The sequence below is a fragment of the Podarcis filfolensis genome, assembly GCF_964270895.1.
Source record: "Podarcis filfolensis genome assembly, chromosome: 8".
Lineage (NCBI taxonomy): Eukaryota > Metazoa > Chordata > Lepidosauria > Squamata > Lacertidae > Podarcis > Podarcis filfolensis.
In genome coordinates this window covers 80,304,138-80,322,006 of record NC_139611.1, presented here as the reverse complement: position 1 = coordinate 80,322,006, position 17,869 = coordinate 80,304,138, and the positions used below count along the sequence as shown (strand labels likewise).

General features: G+C 48.6%; 1 protein-coding gene across 2 annotated transcripts; it reads right to left on the bottom strand.

The window, feature by feature from the left end:
• Positions 1-1,153: 1,153 nt before the first annotated feature.
• LOC310768972 (uncharacterized protein) lies at positions 1,154-16,738 on the bottom strand (the record flags this gene model as incomplete). 2 transcript variants are annotated; one of them, XM_083627970.1, is made up of 7 exons in its annotated part: positions 16,456-16,738; positions 13,720-14,088; positions 12,792-12,930; positions 11,288-11,335; positions 9,983-10,015; positions 9,098-9,142; positions 1,154-1,377 (listed from the first exon to the last, which is right to left on the bottom strand). In XM_083627970.1, exons 1-7 carry the CDS (start codon positions 16,565-16,567, stop codon positions 1,374-1,376), a joined length of 750 nt encoding a protein of 249 aa, XP_083484096.1. In that variant the 5' UTR covers positions 16,568-16,738. The 2 variants fall into 2 exon arrangements, with proteins under 2 accessions (XP_083484096.1, XP_083484097.1); XM_083627971.1 differs by lacking the exon at positions 1,154-1,377 and having other exon boundaries at positions 9,094-9,142; positions 16,456-16,668.
• Between the last annotated feature and the right edge of the window lie 1,131 nt (positions 16,739-17,869).

The window sequence follows — 17,869 nt, the reverse complement described above, 5'->3', positions numbered from 1 at the left end:
CACTCCTCAATCGTTGTTAAAGCCTGCAATTTCCATCTTTGGGCTAATAAAGTTATTGCTGCCATCGTGGCATACATAAATAATCTTTGGTCTACCTTTGAAATTTCTTCTCCCATCAATCCCAGCAAAAATGCTTCTAGTCTTTTGGGGAAAGTATATCTAAACATCTTTTTTAACTCATTGTAGAGCAATTCACAAAATGCTTTTACTTTATTGCAAGTCCACTACATATGATAAAAATCTCCATTTTTCTCTTTGCATTTCCAGCACAATTTGTTTCTCATCCTGTACATTTTGGCCAATTTCACTAGTGTCAAATACCACCTATACATCATTTTCATTACGTTCTCTTTTAAGGACATACATGCGGTAAATTTTAAACTTTGATTCCACAATTTTGACCAATCTTCAAACTCAATATTATACCCAAAGTCAATAGCCCATTTTATAATAACTTTTTTGGTCTCTTCATCTTTTGTATACCATTCTAACAACAAATTATAGATCTTTGTGAGCAATTTAACTTTGCCTTCCAACAATTCGGTGGCATCTTAGGCAGTTGTACACATGCCTTAGAGGGAACCAACATGGCACCCTGCAGGTGTTGTAAGACTCCAACTCCCATCAGCCCCTGCTACCATGGCCAATGGCCAAGGGTGATGGGAACTGTAGTCTAACAACACCTGAAGAGCACCGTGCTGGCTACCCCCCACAAGACGTCTCCAACAATCAAAAGGACCCATTTATCCAACCTGTGTGCAATTGGGCAGACAGATTGGATAAATGCCAATTATAGTAGACATGCCGTGTAGCACTCATGCCATGGAAAACAACAAAGTTACAGGCAGCAGATGGTCTCCCCCCCCCCCGCCTTGAAATCAGTGCAAAAATGGAGGCGGGGCAAAACTGAAATGAAACAAAAGTAAATTGAAAACAAGGTCCATGGAAATAAGCAAAACAAAGGCATCTTTCAAAATGAAAATTAAATGGAAGGCTAAATCTATTCCCATTCAAGTGCCTACCCTTAATTCAAGGTGATGCACCATGATATTATCAATTTTAATATATACATTATGTAATACCATGGAAGTTAATGGAGTATACAGCCATCCCAACCCAGTCCCAGTCAAAGGATTACAGATGCTGACAGAAGTGGGTTCTGGAGGCTTTTATTTCATCAGGGGCCATGTTGTCTTTCTGCCCCTGAAGGCTTGGGTGGGCATTGGTGTTTAGGGTGTTGATTATTTCGTCATGATTTCCAAGGATATGGTGCTCCTCTTCTGGAGTGGTGGTGGTTGGGGGTCCACGGGCTTGGCTGATGCAGTCCAAGACTTGAATGCTGACTAAATTCTGGACTAGAATGATCTCTGCTTTCACCTGGAAGAAAACCAGCCTAGAATCAGAGGAAGGAAACCAGAAGTGGAAGTCGCCACATCCCCCACCAGCTTCCTCTTTGAGGACTTTGAAGGCTACAGGTCTAATCCCATTCCACAATGCGAGTCTGAGCCAAGCTGGACATAGAAATGGAATCTAGGAGCTTTGATCTCTCTAATGATCTCAGACAGGCAAGCAAGCTCCGATAAGAATTAATGAGTCTCTGGCAGTTTTATGGCACGTTTATTTACAATTAACACCCAGAGAGCGGCTCTGAGCCTGCCGTTCTTCGCTATGAGTTGGTCACCCTGAGTCTCCTCCCCTTTCGCAGCACAAAGGGCGCCAAAGTCCAGTCCTTCCTCTCTTGTACTTCCGTTGCATTTTCACCCTTTCAGTTCTTCTGGTTCAGGGAGAAGGTGGGTGGCCTCCCCTCCCCAAACGAAGAGTCCTCTGAATGCTGCCTTCCTCCTGTTTGCTTAGCAACCCCCTCAATGCCATCTATCTCCTCCCCTCCCTTAGCCTGCAAGCTTTACGAGTCTGTAGCTCTATCTGAGCCTGGGAACTCTTGATGAAGGGGGCCCGAACTAACCCACTCCTGCTCTGTCTGTGATTGCATCCCCTCATCTCCAGAGTCAGACTCTAGCTCCCTCTGTACTGGCATTCCATCTCCAGAGTCAGGCTCTTCCCAGGCGTTCAATTCAGCCACGTCCCTGACAATCTCCAACTTCTGTGGTCTCAGACAACACGGGGCAGAATGAGGTGGAAAAGTCCCGAGTCCATGTCCCTTCTAAGTTTATACAGTGGTACCTCGGTGTGATGGGATGGTGAGCTGCTTGTGCGTAAAATCCTGATCCCTCAGAGTTTGGCTAAGTTCCCAAACCTCTGTCTGTGATGGAGCTCCTTAAGCATGGCTCCATCAATCGCTCGTTGAATCGGACAGTGGGCGTTTACGGAACTTCTTCCAGCATAAAAGCTCCTTGACGGAAACGCGTCTTCTGGACTCTCGGCGTGACAGTTTCCGCCGAGGAGTGGGTGTGCCTACGGGAGGTCCTGAAACCTCTCCACTGTTCCCGCTTGAAGTATCTCTGAGCTCTCCCTCCGACTCACTTTCCCTTGTAACTCCACTTCTCCCCCTGCTGGTCCCCTCCTCCGCTGAGTGGTCTCTCTCACCCTCCATGAGCCCTTTCACCTCCTTCGTCTCAGATGACAGTTCCCTGACATCCACCTCCCCTCTAGGGCCCCCTTCACCCCCTTCCCTCCCCTCCTCTGCGGGAGGCGAGGGAGCAAAACCCCTGAAGGAACCTCCCTCATCTTCCGAAGTTTCGAACACTTCCCTCCACCTTTTGCTGTTCCCGGTTTCCAAGTACTCCTCCTCCTCGGAGTCTGTACCCTCTTCCAACTCCGATTCCCTGAATCCCTCCAGTTCCTCCTCATCGTCGGTGGTGCCAAAGTACTCCCTCCGGAACCTCGCTACTGGTTGAGGTTTCCTGGGGAACCTTTGGTGAAACGTTTCGATCAAGACCTCGTCATGGACCTCCTCTGCCTTCACCCAGGTGTTTTCCGACTCCGGTTCCCCTTCCCACGCGACCAAATACTCCACCTGATTACCCTTCCACCTGGAGTCGATGATTTCCGCCACATAGTTGCGGCTTTCCCTTTCTTCTATGGCTGGCCCCCGTGTGGATACCCCTTCACCTTCCCCCCTGTATGGTGACAGTAATGACCTGTGGAATACTGGGTGCAGTTTCATGTGGTTCGGTAACCGGAGTCTGAAAGCCACTGGGTTGACCTGTTGGATGACCTCAAATGGTCCCAATCTTTTGGGTCTCAATTTCTTGCAACTACCCTTGAACGGCAACCCTTGGGTTGATAGCCAGACCCGACTCCCCACCCTAATTGTTTCACCTTCCCTTCTGCTCTTGTCTGCCTGCCTCTTATATTCTTCTTTGGCCCTTTCTAAGTTGTGTTGGAGTTGACGATGGATCGCTTCCATTTCTTCTACAAAAAGTTCAGCGGCCGGAACACTCCATCTCTCTCCTCCTTCCCCTGGAAACGCCCTGGGGTGGCACCCATAATTAGCCAAAAAGGGGCTCATCCCGGTGGACACATTCTCTGCATTATTGTAAGCAAATTCCGCTAGTGCCAACTTTTCGACCCAATCGTTTTCTCTGTCATTGACATAACACCTCAGGTATTGTTGAAGGATACCGTTTGCCCTCTCCGCCTGCCCATTGGTCTCAGGGTGCCTGGCAGTCGAAAAGTTGACCTCTACGTGCAACAAGCTCATAAGCTTCCTCCAGAACCTGGACGTGAACTGTTTCCCTCTGTCGGAAACCAGCCTCAAGGGGGCGCCATGCAGCCTAAAAATATGTTCTACAAACAATTTTGCTGTCTCTTCCGCCGTGACTGCATGTGAGCAAGCTACAAAGTGACCCATCTTAGTTAACTGGTCTACTACGACTAGTATGGCGGTTTTCCCCTGGGATTTGGGCAGATCAGTCATAAAATCTATCGACACCGCCTCCCACGGTCGTTCTGGTGTGGGTAATGGTTCTAAATATCCCGCTGGTGCCCGCCTTTCTCCTTTGGCTCTCTGGCATTGGTCACACCTTCTCACATACTCCCGTACATCCTCCCTCACCTTGGGCCACCAAAACTCCCTGGTCACCAACCACATGGTCTTGTGTTGCCCAAAATGCCCCGCTGTGGGATTGTCGTGCAGCTGTTTGAGTACTCTCCCCCTCAATTCCCCTTCGGGTATATATAGCGCCCCTTTGTAATACAATGCCCCGTTTCTTTCTTCAAAACCTCCGGGGTCTTCTCCCTCTCCCCTTAAACCTCTGAGCTTATCCTGGGCGTACTCATCATTTACCGTTCCCTCTACCAGTTCTCTTTGCCCCACCCAGGCCGCACCACACACCCAGTGGTCCTCTGGGATAATATGTCTCTCTTCTGGCGCTCCCTCCCCCTCCAAATATTCAGGTTTGCGAGAGAGAGCGTCCGCTCTGATGTTTTCTGGACCTGGCACATAGCAGATTTCAAAATGGAATTTGGAGAACTCCTGGGCCCATCTCACTTGTCGTTGGTTGAGCACTCGTGCCGTTCTCCAATACTCCAAATTCTTGTGGTCCGTACATACTTGTACCTTATGCTGTGCACCAATTAGTAAGTGTCTCCATCTCCGGAACGCTTCGTGAATGGCGAGTAGTTCTCGGTCATATACCGTGTAGTTCCTCTCGGATTTGTTCAGCTTACGCGAAAAGAAGGCACACGGTCTCCATTCCGACTTATTGCTCCCTGGCTGAAGCAGCACCGCCCCCACCGCGCGGTCTGAGGCATCAGTTTCCACTCTCATGGGTTTTTGTAAATCCACATGCAGGAGCTGTTCTTCCGAAGCGAATGCCTTTTTCAATTCCTCAAAAGCGTGCTCCGCCTCCGCCGTCCAAACAAATTTCTTCTTGCTGCTCAGACAGTCCGTGATGGGAGCCGTTACGTGGGCAAAGTTCTTGATGAATTTACGGTAAAAGTTCCCAAACCCTAAGAACCTTTGCACATCTTTTTTCGTTTTCGGTGTCTTCCATTCCAGCACCGCCTGTACCTTGCCTGGATCCATGGCTAATCCCTTGTCTGATAGGCGGTACCCCAGGAATTCCACCTCCTTGGCGTGGAACTGACACTTCTCCAATTTCACCCACAACTGGTTTGCTTGCAGCTGGCTCAGCACTTCCCTGACATCCTTTACATGCTGCTTCTCATTCTCTGAATATATCAGCACGTCATCGAGAAAGGCCACGCAATTCTTGTAGAGCAAAGGTCCCAGTACATGGTTCATGAGCGATTGAAAACAGGCGGAGCCTGCTTGTAATCCAAAGGGCATAACGAGATATTCGAAAGCCCCTAGGGGGGTGAACATCGTTGTCTTCCATTCATCCCCCTTCTTTATTCGTATCAGGTTGTACGCTCCTCTCAGGTCCAGTTTCGTGAATATCTTTCCCTTCCTCACCCTGGTCAAAATGTCATCAATCCTGGGCATGGGGAAAGTCACTGGTTCTGACACGGCATTTAGCCGCCGGTAGTCCACGATCAATCTCGGTTTATCCGTGTTTTTTTTGTCCACAAAAAACACTGGGCTGCCCCCCACCGCTCTGGACTCTCTGATGAAACCTCTCTTCAGGTTTTTGTCAATAAACTCCCTCAACTCCTGCATCTCCCTGTCTGACATGGCGTACAGCTTGCCCACGGGGAGCTGGGCCCCAGGGACCAGGTTAATTTGGCAGTCAAAGTCTCTATGCGGTGGTAGTTTATCTGCTTCCCTTTCGCTGAAGACCTTGCTCAGGTCAGCGTATTGTTTGGGCACCTTCCCTTTGTCCGCCACTTCCATCCCTGCTAGGGAGGCTTTTGCCCCTTCTGGCACCTTTCCCTCTTTGCAGTGCTCCAGGCAATGTGCTGACCCAAAGGAGACCACTCGCTGATGCCAGCCCACTAGCGGGTCATGCAACGCTAGCCAGCTCATTCCCAAAATGACTGGCGCCCCTCCCAGGGTGGCTACATTGAACGCTATCCTTTCAGTGTGCCTTGCCACCCTCATAACCATTGGGACGGTCTGTAGGCTCACTTCTCCCCCCAACAGCTCCCTCCCATCGATCGTGGTGACCTGCAGGGGGTTGCTTAAAGGGAGTGTCTGTATCTGGTGTTCAGCTGCAAACTCCTTGCTCATAAAATTACAGGAGCTGCCTGAGTCCAACAGCGCCTTGGTCTTTAGTGGGTATCCGTTTGCCAGCTCTAGCAGCACCTCTATTACTAGAGCTGGTCTTGGAGGTTCCGGAGTGGGCACTTTTACTGCTCCTTGGCCTGTCTGCAGTGCCCTGACAGCGGCAGACAGGCGTTGGCTTTTACTGGCTCCTGAACTTCCTCCTCCTTCCCCCCAACAGCTCCCGCCATCCCTTGCCATTCCTTTCTTTGTGGGCAGACTCTGGCAAAGTGACCTGGCTGCTGGCAGAGGTAACATTTCTTGGCGCTCTTTCCCTCCTTCTTCCTCCCTTCACTGGGATTTGAAACTGCGCGCGCGCGCGCTGTTCCAACTTCCATCGGCTCTCCGGGCGGGAAACTGGGTTCTGGAATCTCTGGAATGCGGAAGTCCCTCCAACGCTCTCCTTTCCCCTCCCGCTTCTCCAAGGCTCTTGCCTCCTGGCGCGCTCCAATGGTCAGCGCTGATTTGGTCAGCTGGTCCATAGACTCCGCCCTGGGCGCCCGGGAAAGTTCGTCTTTCACCGCCGAAGAAAGCCCCTCTTCAAAGAGCATTTGAATGGGTTCCGCCGATAGGTCCCACCCCAATTTATGTATCAACATTGTAAACTCAGTCCAGTACTCACGAACCGATCGGCTCCCCTGTTTGCAAGCCATCAATTGTCTGCGCACCAGTCCCTGTTCAATCTCGCTGGAGAACATCAAATCCATGGCGCGAAAAAACTTCCTCGCGTCCTTCAGCATGTCACTATTCCCTGCCATCAGGGGCCGGACCCAGTCTCTAGCCCCCCCTTCGAGATGGCCAATCACAAACGCCACTCGCGATGCCTCATCGGGAAAGTCGTTAAACTGCAGTTCAAGAGCATACTGCATCTCTGTCCTAAAGGCTTGGTAGTTCCTGGGGTCCCCCCCAAACTTCTGCACCATTCCTGGCATCTTTCTTGCTAGTGTAGCGCCTTTTGCCTTTTCTGCATCCTGCGCCCTCCTTTCTTCTAGCCTCGCCGTTTGCATTGCTAGCTGGAGTTCCAAAACTCTGTACCTTTCTTCCAGAGTTGGACCTTCTCCAGCTCCTGCTGCTCCTCCGGCTCCAGCTGGGTTGCTCATGATGCCTCTCTGCACAAGCTGCTTTCAGGGACTGTCCGATTGCTGTGATGGGATGGTGAGCTGCTTGTGCGTAAAATCCTGATCCCTCAGAGTTTGGCTAAGTTCCCAAACCTCTGTCTGTGATGGAGCTCCTTAAGCATGGCTCCATCAATCGCTCGTTGAATCGGACAGTGGGCGTTTACGGAACTTCTTCCAGCATAAAAGCTCCTTGACGGAAACGCGTCTTCTGGACTCTCGGCGTGACAGTTTCCGCCGAGGAGTGGGTGTGCCTACGGGAGGTCCTGAAACCTCTCCACTGTTCCCGCTTGAAGTATCTCTGAGCTCTCCCTCCGACTCACTTTCCCTTGTAACTCCACTTCTCCCCCTGCTGGTCCCCTCCTCCGCTGAGTGGTCTCTCTCACCCTCCATGAGCCCTTTCACCTCCTTCGTCTCAGATGACAGTTCCCTGACACTCGGGTTAAGTACTTAATTCGTTCTGGAGGTCCATTCTTAACCTGAAACTGTTCTTAACCTGAAGCACCACTTTAGCTAATGGGGCCTCCCGCTGCCGCCGCGCTGTCAGCGCACAATTTCTGTTCTCATCCTGAAGCAAAGTTCTTAACCCGAGGTATTATTTCTGGGTTAGCGGAGTCTGTAACCCGAAGCGTATGTAACCCGAGGTACCACTGTACAGCCTTCTCTAAGTTTATACAATAATCTTACAGTGATGCAATAATAATAGTTAGGGATGAATTGCAATGACCAGTGGAGATCTCCTTGTTTTGTCTTTCTGCTAGATCTACTCATTTCTGCTTCAGTATCTTGTTTCCCAGTTACTTGTGTTTTCCGTGAAGTCCCATTCTACACAACTGTCAGGGACTGTAGTGTGGAGGCACTTTTTCTGAACCTTCCCAAGGGCAGGAGGAAAGTATTATTTAGAACAGTGGTTTGAAGAAGGGCATAGTCCAGAGTGGAAAAGCTGGGAAATACTAGGTAAGGAACAGCTAGAAGAGGAAACGGCAAGAGAGAGACAGCTGGCAGATTCAGGGTCCTTGGACAGCATTCCTGACACACACACACCCTTCGCCTAAGACTAGAAGGGCTTGGGAAGTGTTAGAACAGAAAGTGCAATGACAACAAGCTCAGATTACCCGAAGTAGGAGTGACGTAAATTAATAGGGATGGAAGGGGTAAACCTTTACTGGGAGCAACGCCGTTTTTTAGAGGGATATGCATTCCTTTGTCTCTCACTGTGATCATTAAAGAACTTATCTAGTAAAAACACTCCTTTTGTTTGATCTACTTATTTACTGCCACCGGGGGAAGGGATCTGATTCCCCGAAATCTGACAGTAACAGAACTTTCATGGCATTCTCTTGAAATGGAAGCACTTTGGGTTTCCAGAGTTCTTAAATGCTTAGCTTCAGAGCACACAGAACAACTCCTCCTTGGGGTTCCTCCCATGCACCTTCTCCAGAATGACCCTAGGAGCCAATCCTCAATGGCCGACTCGCCCCCCTTTCACTCCGATCGGCTCCAATCAGCACAAAGAAGGCTCCTTCTCAGTGGCTTAAAGCACTCCCCTTTCATGCTGATTGGGCAGCTCCTGGATGTTGGAGACAGAGATCCTGCTGGGACCCTGCTGCAGATATAGTAGCGGGTCTTTGACCCCACCCTGACCCTGGACCACTACACCACTGCAGATGGGGCTTGAGAGAGAACCAAGGGACAAGCCATAGGTAAGAGCTCAGGAAGAAGGAGGAATCAGAACCACGAGACAGGCCAGGTTGGGGTCTGAAACTGGGGGGGAAAGGATGGCACTATTTTCCGATTCTCTTTTTAATTACCCACATGTGGGTCCCACAAATCTTATTTTCCTCCCACTGGTACTTACCCAGGTCGGACATTGTGGCTGCTTAATATCAGCTGATTCTCCATCCTAAGGAAACAAACAGCATCTCAGAGGTGGGCTTGGGACTCACAGGGTTCCCAACAGAGGGCCAGCATCTCCCCACTTTTCCAGCTCCTCTCCGCAATGTCGCCCCCCAGAATACAGCTAAGAACCTGATTAAAGGGCATGCCAGCATCCTACACATCTGGAGAGGCTTGCCTAAACAAAAATGCTTTTAGCAGGTAAAGAGTATATGCCTTAGGCTTAGGGGACAGCGAAAGGCACCTGCCTGGTGTCAAAAGGCAGAGAGTTGCAAAGTTTTGCAATCTTTACCAGAACCAAGAAAAATACAGATTGACAAATTTGCCAATTTTGGTTCTCTAAATTCCTTGTTTTCCCAGCATTTGAGTGCGAATTTCTCATCATGAACTCATTTTTGTACATAGTTTTGTCTAATCAACCCCCACCCACCCCCCAGAAAATAAACCAATCATTTTTGGTACGGTTGCTTTCTCGAACATGCATTTATATGCACATTTTAGTATGTGCATTAATGAACATATATTTTTGCCTGGAGAACTGCATGGCAACGTTTAGGGAAATGTGGATTTTGAAGGATAACTATGCTTCAGTTCACATTAGGCAAGCTCACTTTTAAACGAGAACAGAATCCTTTCCCATAGGAAAACTGGAGAGGCCAGGTTCGTTCTCTGGCTGAGGGACCCCTCACAAGTCCCCTCAATTTGCATTCACTGAATCATTGGACCCTCATTTAACCCCCAAAGGTGGACATGGAGTCCAGGAGCTCTGAGACCAGACCAGCTTCCAAAAACAGTATCTTCTTCCAAAAACAGTATCTGGGCTGTATCCTGAAGGCCTGTGACTTACCTTGCGTGAGAAGGTCTGTTGCTTCCCATAGAGCTGAGGAAAGAGGAAAAACAGCAAAGAATTCATGTGTGAGAAGTTTATTTCTGGCAGCTCTCAGCTACCTCCCACAAGCACCAGCTTCCCTTCTTTGACATCCATGGAAAAGTTTTGCAACAGTTTTAAACTATTGAAGGGCATTTTGTGCATTTTGAACATATGGGAGGAATTGTATGTGCAATGGTTTTAAAATAAAATAAAATCTTCAGACAGTGTATATTTTTAGGACCTATCTGATTTCTATAACTGTAAGTTGTTTTAAACCATTCTAAATGTTTTCATGTTCTAACCTGTCCTGGGACCTTAGGGTTAAGGGCAATGAATGAATGATATAAATCACAGTGAGGAAGACCACGACTGACTGTTGAAGTCATGTTCAGTTTTCTGCTCTGCAAACCTGCAATTTCAGGGTCATATCATGGCTGAGGAAACGTCCTTCCCCCAATAACAATACAATTTTTGTGCAATATCTGTTTCCATTTGAATAACTGGACCCCCCCATCCCAAACCACTTTATGCCCAAAGGTGGAAATGGAATTCCAGAAGTCTGCCCTCCCTCCCTGCCTCCTGGCCAGTGGCGTAGCGTGGGGGGTGCAGGGGGGGCCGGCTGCACCAGGCGCAACATCTGGGGGTTAGGGTTAGGGGGCGCAAATCCACGGGTTAGGGGGCGCAAATCCATGGGTTAGGGGGCGCAAATTACTTGCCTTGCCCCGGGTGCTGACAACCCATGCTACGCCACTGCTCCCGGCCAGATGTTGTTTAATCATCAGCACCACCATTTTATTATTTATACCCCGCCGATCTAGCTGGGTTCCCCAGCCATTCTGGGCAGCTATCAGAATATATAAAACATAATACAGTGGTACCTCAGGTTAAGTACTTAATTCGTTCCGGAGGTCCATACTTAACCTGAAACTGTTCTTAACCTGAAGCACCACGTTAGCTAATGGGGCCTCCTGCTGCTGCTGCGTGCTGGAGCCCGATTTCTGTTCTTATCCTGAAGCAAAGTTCTTAACCTGAAGCACTATTTCTGGGTTAGTGGAGTCTTTAACCTGAAGCGTGTGTAACCTGAAGCGTATGTAACCCGAGGTACCACTGCAAAGCATCAAACATTTAAAAAAACATCCTCATACAGGGCTGCCTTCAGATGTCTTCTAAAAGTTTTGTCGTTCTTAACTTTTAGAAGACATCTTATGTAGTTTGCAGGTTTTGGAAAGAAAATCTGGTTTTCTCCAAAAAGAGAGATTTCAGGCTCCATCCTGTACTTACCGTGCTGTAGAAGGCATGATGGTTACCACAGTGGGGTCCGAGTCATCGCTAAAGAAACAGGAAAAAGGATAAAAGAGTTTAGGAGGGAGAAGTTTGGTGCCACTCCGTTGTGTCAAAGATGGTTGCTTCTTTAGAAAACTTCCATATCCCTTATTTGACTGGGGCTCTGTTTTCTGCTGTTCACTGAGTCTCTCTGGTGCTTAATTTGCCTTCTGGGGACACCTCATTCAATGTTTTGGTGTGAGATGCTACCGTTGTCATTCAACTCCCCTCCCCAGGGTCTATTCAACATTGGTGGGTTGATGAGATACATCTTCAGGACATGGGAACGTCCAAGGAGGCTGCTGGATGAGGCCAATGGTCCATCTCATCCAGCATCCTGTTCCCACACCCAGATGCCTTGGGAAACCCACGAGCAGGATCCGAGCACAAGAGCAACTCTCCCCTCCTGTGGTTTCTGGAAACTGGTATTCAGAATCATTGCTGCCTCTGACCATGAAGACAGAGGAGAGCCATGATGGCTGGTAGCCATTGATAACCTCCATGAATTTGTCTAAACCTCTTTGAAAGCCAGAAAGCTGGTGGTTTCTCATGTGGAGACAACCCATGAGAATGCAAGTGCATGAGCAATTGGCCTTTCTCCCAGTTTCTCACCCCCCCCCCCATATTTCCATATCAGTTTGTGATTTGTTTATTTTTAAATCCTCATGAGAATTCATCAGCATTATTGCGACTTTCTCCTAATACAGACATTTCGTACAGAAATTCACAGAATCACAGATTTGCAGAGCTGGAAGAGACCACGGGGGTCAACTAGTCCAACCCCTTGAAATGCAGGAATCTTTCACCCAACCTGGGACTCGAACCCACAACCCTGAGATTAAGAGACACATGCTCTACTGACTGAGCTATGGGATTTTGCCTGATATATACACATTGTGGAAAAGCAATGCCTCTTGTGTAGGCACCAGCTCTTTAGGATGACCCAATGCCCACATGGGCCATTCGTATGCTGGTCAAAAACTTGGCTCTTCAGGAAGGCTTTTGGGATCAGCTGATCTATTGGATCTCCTACTACTACTACTACTACTACTGCTGCTGCTCAGGCCGTATTCAATATCTGACCCCTCCTATCCCTCTGATTCTCTTTCCATTTCAATTTTTTTAGTCATTTTGCATACAACTTTTACATTTTTGGTTAGCCCCCCAAGACTTATGCAAGATCAAACTGGAATGCAAGAAGGAGAAGGAGAAGGAGGAGAAGGAGGAGAAGGAGAGGAGAAGGAGGAGAAGAGGAGGAGGAGGAGGAGGAGGAGGAGGAGGAGGAGGAGGAGGAGGAGGAGAAGGAGAAGGAGAAGGAGAAGGAGAAGGAGAAGGAGAAGGAGATGGAGAAAAAGAAGGAGAAGAAGGAGAAGGAGAGAAGGAGAAAGAGAAGGAGAGGAGAAAGGAAGGGAAGAGAAGGAGGAGGGGGAGGGGGAGGGGGAGGGGGAGGAGAAAGCATCACCTTGTAGAAGTTAACATAGTCAGGAGAGTTATCAGCATAACCCCCAAAAGAATCGCTCCCACAATGCAGCCAAAAGCGAGCCCTGCGATAGCTCCAGAAGTTAGACTTCTAGGCTTTCTCAGCTCTGGAGTCTTTTCTTCTGTGGAGACAAGGAAAGGCAACCGTGAGAATGAGGAAAAGGAAGGATCACAAACTCCTTGCACCAAATTGTCAAAGCTACTTTGCTTTGGCAAGTGAGAATCAGGTTAAGTTTGCATGGAATCGTAGAGTTGGGAGGGACCACCAAGGGTTATCCAGTCCAACCCCCTGCAATGCAGAAATATCAGCTGAAGCATCCATGACAGGTGGACATCCAAGCTTTGCTTAAAAACCTCCAAGGGAGGAGAGCCCACAACCTCCAGTGGGAGACCATTCCATTGTCAAACAGCTCTTACTGCCAGGAAGTTCTCCCTGATGTTTAGTCGGAATCTTCTTTCTTGTAACTTGAAGCTCTTGGTTCAAGTCCTACCCTCCGGAGCAGGAGAAAACAAGCTCACTCCACCTTCCAGGTTAAACACAGAGCCTAGGACTTGCCGATCAGAAGGTCGGCGGTTCGAATCCCCGCGACGGGGTGAGCTCCCGTTGCTTGGTCCCTGCTCCTGCCAACCTAGCAGTTCGAAAGCACGTCAAAGTGCAAGTAAATAAATAGGTACCAGTCCAGTGGGAAGGTAAACAGCATTTCTGTGCGCTGCTCTGGTTTGCCAGAAGCGGCTTAGTCACGCTGGCCACATGACCTGGAAGCTGTACGCCGGCTCCCTCGGCCAATAAAGTGAGATGAGCGCCACAACTCCAGAGTCGGTCACGACTGGACCTAATGGTCAGGGGTCCCTTTACCTTTATCATAAATATGAGCTGAGTCAGATTTCCTCCCCCGGTTCCCAGTCCTTACCTGTGACCAGTAAGAAGGCCTCACCCACTTCGTTGGCAATCTTTCTAGTCTTGAATATTTCGTAGAGACCAATGTCGTCAAATGTTACATTCCGGATGTGCATGGAGCAATCGAAGCTTGGCGTCTGGCGTCCGTCATAGGCTGCTTTAGGGTAGAATGCAGCTTTTGGGGGTGGGTGATAGAGGAAGATGGGGAAAGATTCGTCCTTTTCCCCTTTTGTCCACAGGCAGGAGATGACGTCTATCATAAGCCCTTTGGGGACAAAGGTGACATCCTGCCCTACCAGGGGGAATTCTGGGTCCAGGCTGACATCAATGGTAATGTTCTGAACAGCTTTCGTCAACAGGAAACATGAACTCAAGATATGACCTAGAGTTGAAGGGGCAGAGAAGAGACAGTCAGAGCACGGCTACACTTGACAACTATATCGTTATAACTGCGTTATAAACATGTGGCACCAGATGGCGCTGCAGAGCAGCAATCCATCGCCAAATGGATTTTCCATTTAGAGCTTTTCTAGCGTTTTCCCCCCTATAGCGTTTTTTTTCCAATCTGTATAGATCCAGCCTCAGTCAGTTCTAGGAAGTGACATAAGAAAAAATTCTTATATTGGATCATACCATTCTATTCTGCTGAGGGCCTTCTGGTGGTTCCCTCGCTGCAAAGCTACAGGGAACCAGGCAGAAGGCCTTCTTGGTGATAGCACCCGCCCTGTGGAACACCCTCCCTTCAGATGTCAAAGAAATAAACAACTACCTGACTTTTAGAAGACATCTGAAGGCAGCCCTGTTTAGGGAAGTTTTTAATGTGTGATATTTTAATGTATTTTTAATCTTTGTTGGAAGCTGCCCAGAGTTGCTGCGGATGGTGATGGGAGATGGTTTGCAGCCGTGAGCAGGAGATATATATACAGTGGTGATTGAGTGAGTGAGTGATTGATGTATGCGCCAAGGGCTGTTTGGGATTGGCTGTTGTGGTGGCAATTGGACAGTGATTTGTGGCTGCTGGCGGTGATTGGGCAGACGATTGGTTGTTTTTTTTTTGCGAGGCGTGCGATTGACAGCTGCGGTCAGGCAGGTCAGGTGGGAGTGTTGTTGGCAATTCGCCCCCCAGAAAGCTCAACAAGTCTGGGCAATCCCCCCCCAAGCAAAAACAAAAATACCCTCTGGGCAATCTCCCCCCATTTTCATAATTTGGAGTCCCAAAAAATAGGGGTTGTGTTATACACGGGGGCGTGTTATATACGGAAAAATACGGTAAGTCCTGCCCCACATAGTCAATCACATGACGCAGCACACACAAAGCTTTTGAATGGCAGTACCCATCAGTTTTTTGGGGGGAAGCCCCCTCAAATATTTTATGGCAACCCCCATGTCTGCTATGACTAGCCCCAGTGGCGTAGCGTGGGTTGTCAGAACCCGGGGCAAGGCAAGTAATTTGCACCCCTAACCCGTGGATTTGCGCCCCCTAACCCATGGATTTGCGCCCCCTAACCCTAACCCCCAGATGTTGCGCCCGGTGCGGCTGGCCCCCCTGCACCCCCCACGCTACGCCACTGACTAGCCCACAATGGCAGGTCCATCTGCTCTACGAGGGGTTGTATCATCGAGAACATGCCTCCCATGGGGGGTCTGATGAGACTGTAGCCCCTTCTTTGGTGGGTTTGAGAAGGACGTTCCCCGACTCCCCCACTCCCAGCACCAATATGGTCAGCATTGGCTATGGTACAGTCACTTCCGAGAAAATGGTTGGTTGGGAACTAACCAAGCATTTAACTCAGGATCAGTACCGGAGTTTGTTCTTTTCCTCCACCCTCCCAATGGCCTTTCCTTTCATGCCATGTATTTTGGATTGTAACATTTAAGGGCAGGGACTACAGAGGCTCTACTGGGAGCACTTTTCCACCGAAGTGCAGGGTGTAATGAGGAGGAGGAGGGAAAGGTAAACACCAGGGGAAGAACAAGAATCAGGTGGGGTTGGACTAGATGATCCTCAGGTCCCGTTCCAACTATGAGTTCTATGAGGAAGGTCTGACAAAGTTGCACCCCTGGGAAAAGGGGTTAGTAAGGGGAACATGTCAGAGACATCACCTTGCCAACAAAGGTCCGTATAGTTAAAGCTATGGTTTTCCAGTGGTGATGTGTGGAAGTGAGAGCTGGACTATAAAGAAGGCTGATCGCCAAAGAATGGATGCTTTTGAATTATGGTGCTGGAGGAGACTCTTGAGAGTCCCATGGACTGCAAGAAGATCAAACCTCTCCATTCTGAAGGAAATCAGCCCTGAGTGCTCACTGGAAGGACAGATCCTGAAGCTGAGGCTCCAATACTCTGGCCACCTCAGGAGAAGAGAAGACTCCCTGGAAAAGACCCTGATGTTGGGAAAGATGGAGGGCACAAGGAGAAGGGGACGACAGAGGAGACGAGATGGTGGGACAGTGTTCTCGAAGCTACCAGCATGAGTTTGACCAAACTGCGGGAGGCAGTGGGAGTGCCTGGCGTGCTCTGGTCCAGGGGGTCACGAAGAGTCTGACACGACTAAACGACTCAACAACAACAAAGGGGAACATTATATCCTCTTTACATATTTCAAAGAACAGTTGTATTGTTGCACCATGATGTCAGGATTTTGAGGTTGGGTGGGGCATGGCTTGTACTAAGACAGCCAAAGTTACATCACCTCGAAAGGGCAATTTTTGGATCTAAGTGCCTCCCCATGGAGCCCCAAATAAATCTCACCTGCTAGAAGCACCAGGGCCCAGGATCTCCCATGGCCACAGGAGGAGCCAACTTGTGGGCACTGTCCACATGATGTTCCCGCCCTTCTTGGAGATGGGAGGGGCTTGGACATCCTGGGAGGGTGGCCTTTGTGCCCAGCTGGTTGCCTAGGTTCCTCCCGTGCTCCTTGCCGCCAGCGGCTGGGACCCCCAGCTGAGCCCACCCACTCCCCACCCACCCCAGGCTGTCCTCCTAGGCCCAGGGTGCTTCATCCATAGCTCCCCTCTTCTCCCTCCACCACCCCCCCCACCCTGCAGCAGTGTGAAGCTCCCTGGTAACCGGAAGAGGTCACAAAGCAGAGGACTGTGCCACAGGGAGCAGTGTGTGACTGGGGGTAGAGTGGTCCTGTCTGGGGAGGTTCTTCTGAAAGGCAAGCTATACATTTCTACACCAAGCCAGAACTTTTTGCCATTTTGGAGGTGGGGGCAGTTGGTTTTGGTCAGCGACAAGGAGATTCCTCCCCCCCCCCAATAATTTTTATTAAATTTTATACAATTATAACACACTCTACAACAAAAAAGAAAAAAAGAAAAGACAAAAAAGAAGAAAAAGATAAAAGATACATCTATAATAGATAACAACCAACACATAAACCACAAAAACAATCTTAGTTATTTAAAAATCCAATCTTATAAACATATTAATTGACTTCCTCAAATCCCTCCCTTCTGAATTTCCTTGTGTCCGAATGTAACAATTTTCCAATATCATTATTAACACACAATATTCCAGTTATAATCAAATTTCTTCACTTTTCTTAATGTTCTAAATCCCATTTATTTAAATAAATCGTAGGCCTATTTGGTACTTTCACGTAACTTCTAATTTTTAATATTACAATATTTATTCAAATAGTCTTTAAATTTCCTCCAATCTTCTTGGTATTCCTCTTCTTTCTGGTCATGGATTCTTCCAGTAAGGTCCGCTAGCTCCATGAAGTCCATCATCTTCATCTGCCATTCTTCCACAGTTGGTAGTTCTTGTGTTTTCCACTTCTTGCCTAGTAAAATTATTGTGATTCGGGATCGAAATGTCTGTCATTGATCCTACAGACCACAAGGAATGTCTTGGTGACTTGCATCCAGAACTTTGGGGGGTAATATCACAAATGATATTTAAAAATTGGATTTAAATGCTGGAGGCGGGGCAAGGCAAGTTGGCATTTTGATGCTGCTGGCATTGGGCAGAAGTTGTCAAAGATTTGCATGCATGAGCAGTACCCAGCCAATGGGAACTTAAAGTTTGCAAGGCACTCCAGGGACAGCAGGTCCAAGGCAGGTTTAAAGGAGAGAGAGAGAGAGAGAGAGAGAGAGAGAGAGAGAGAGAGAGATGTCCCAATGTCCCAGGGACATTATTTACAATGAATTAAAAAAAA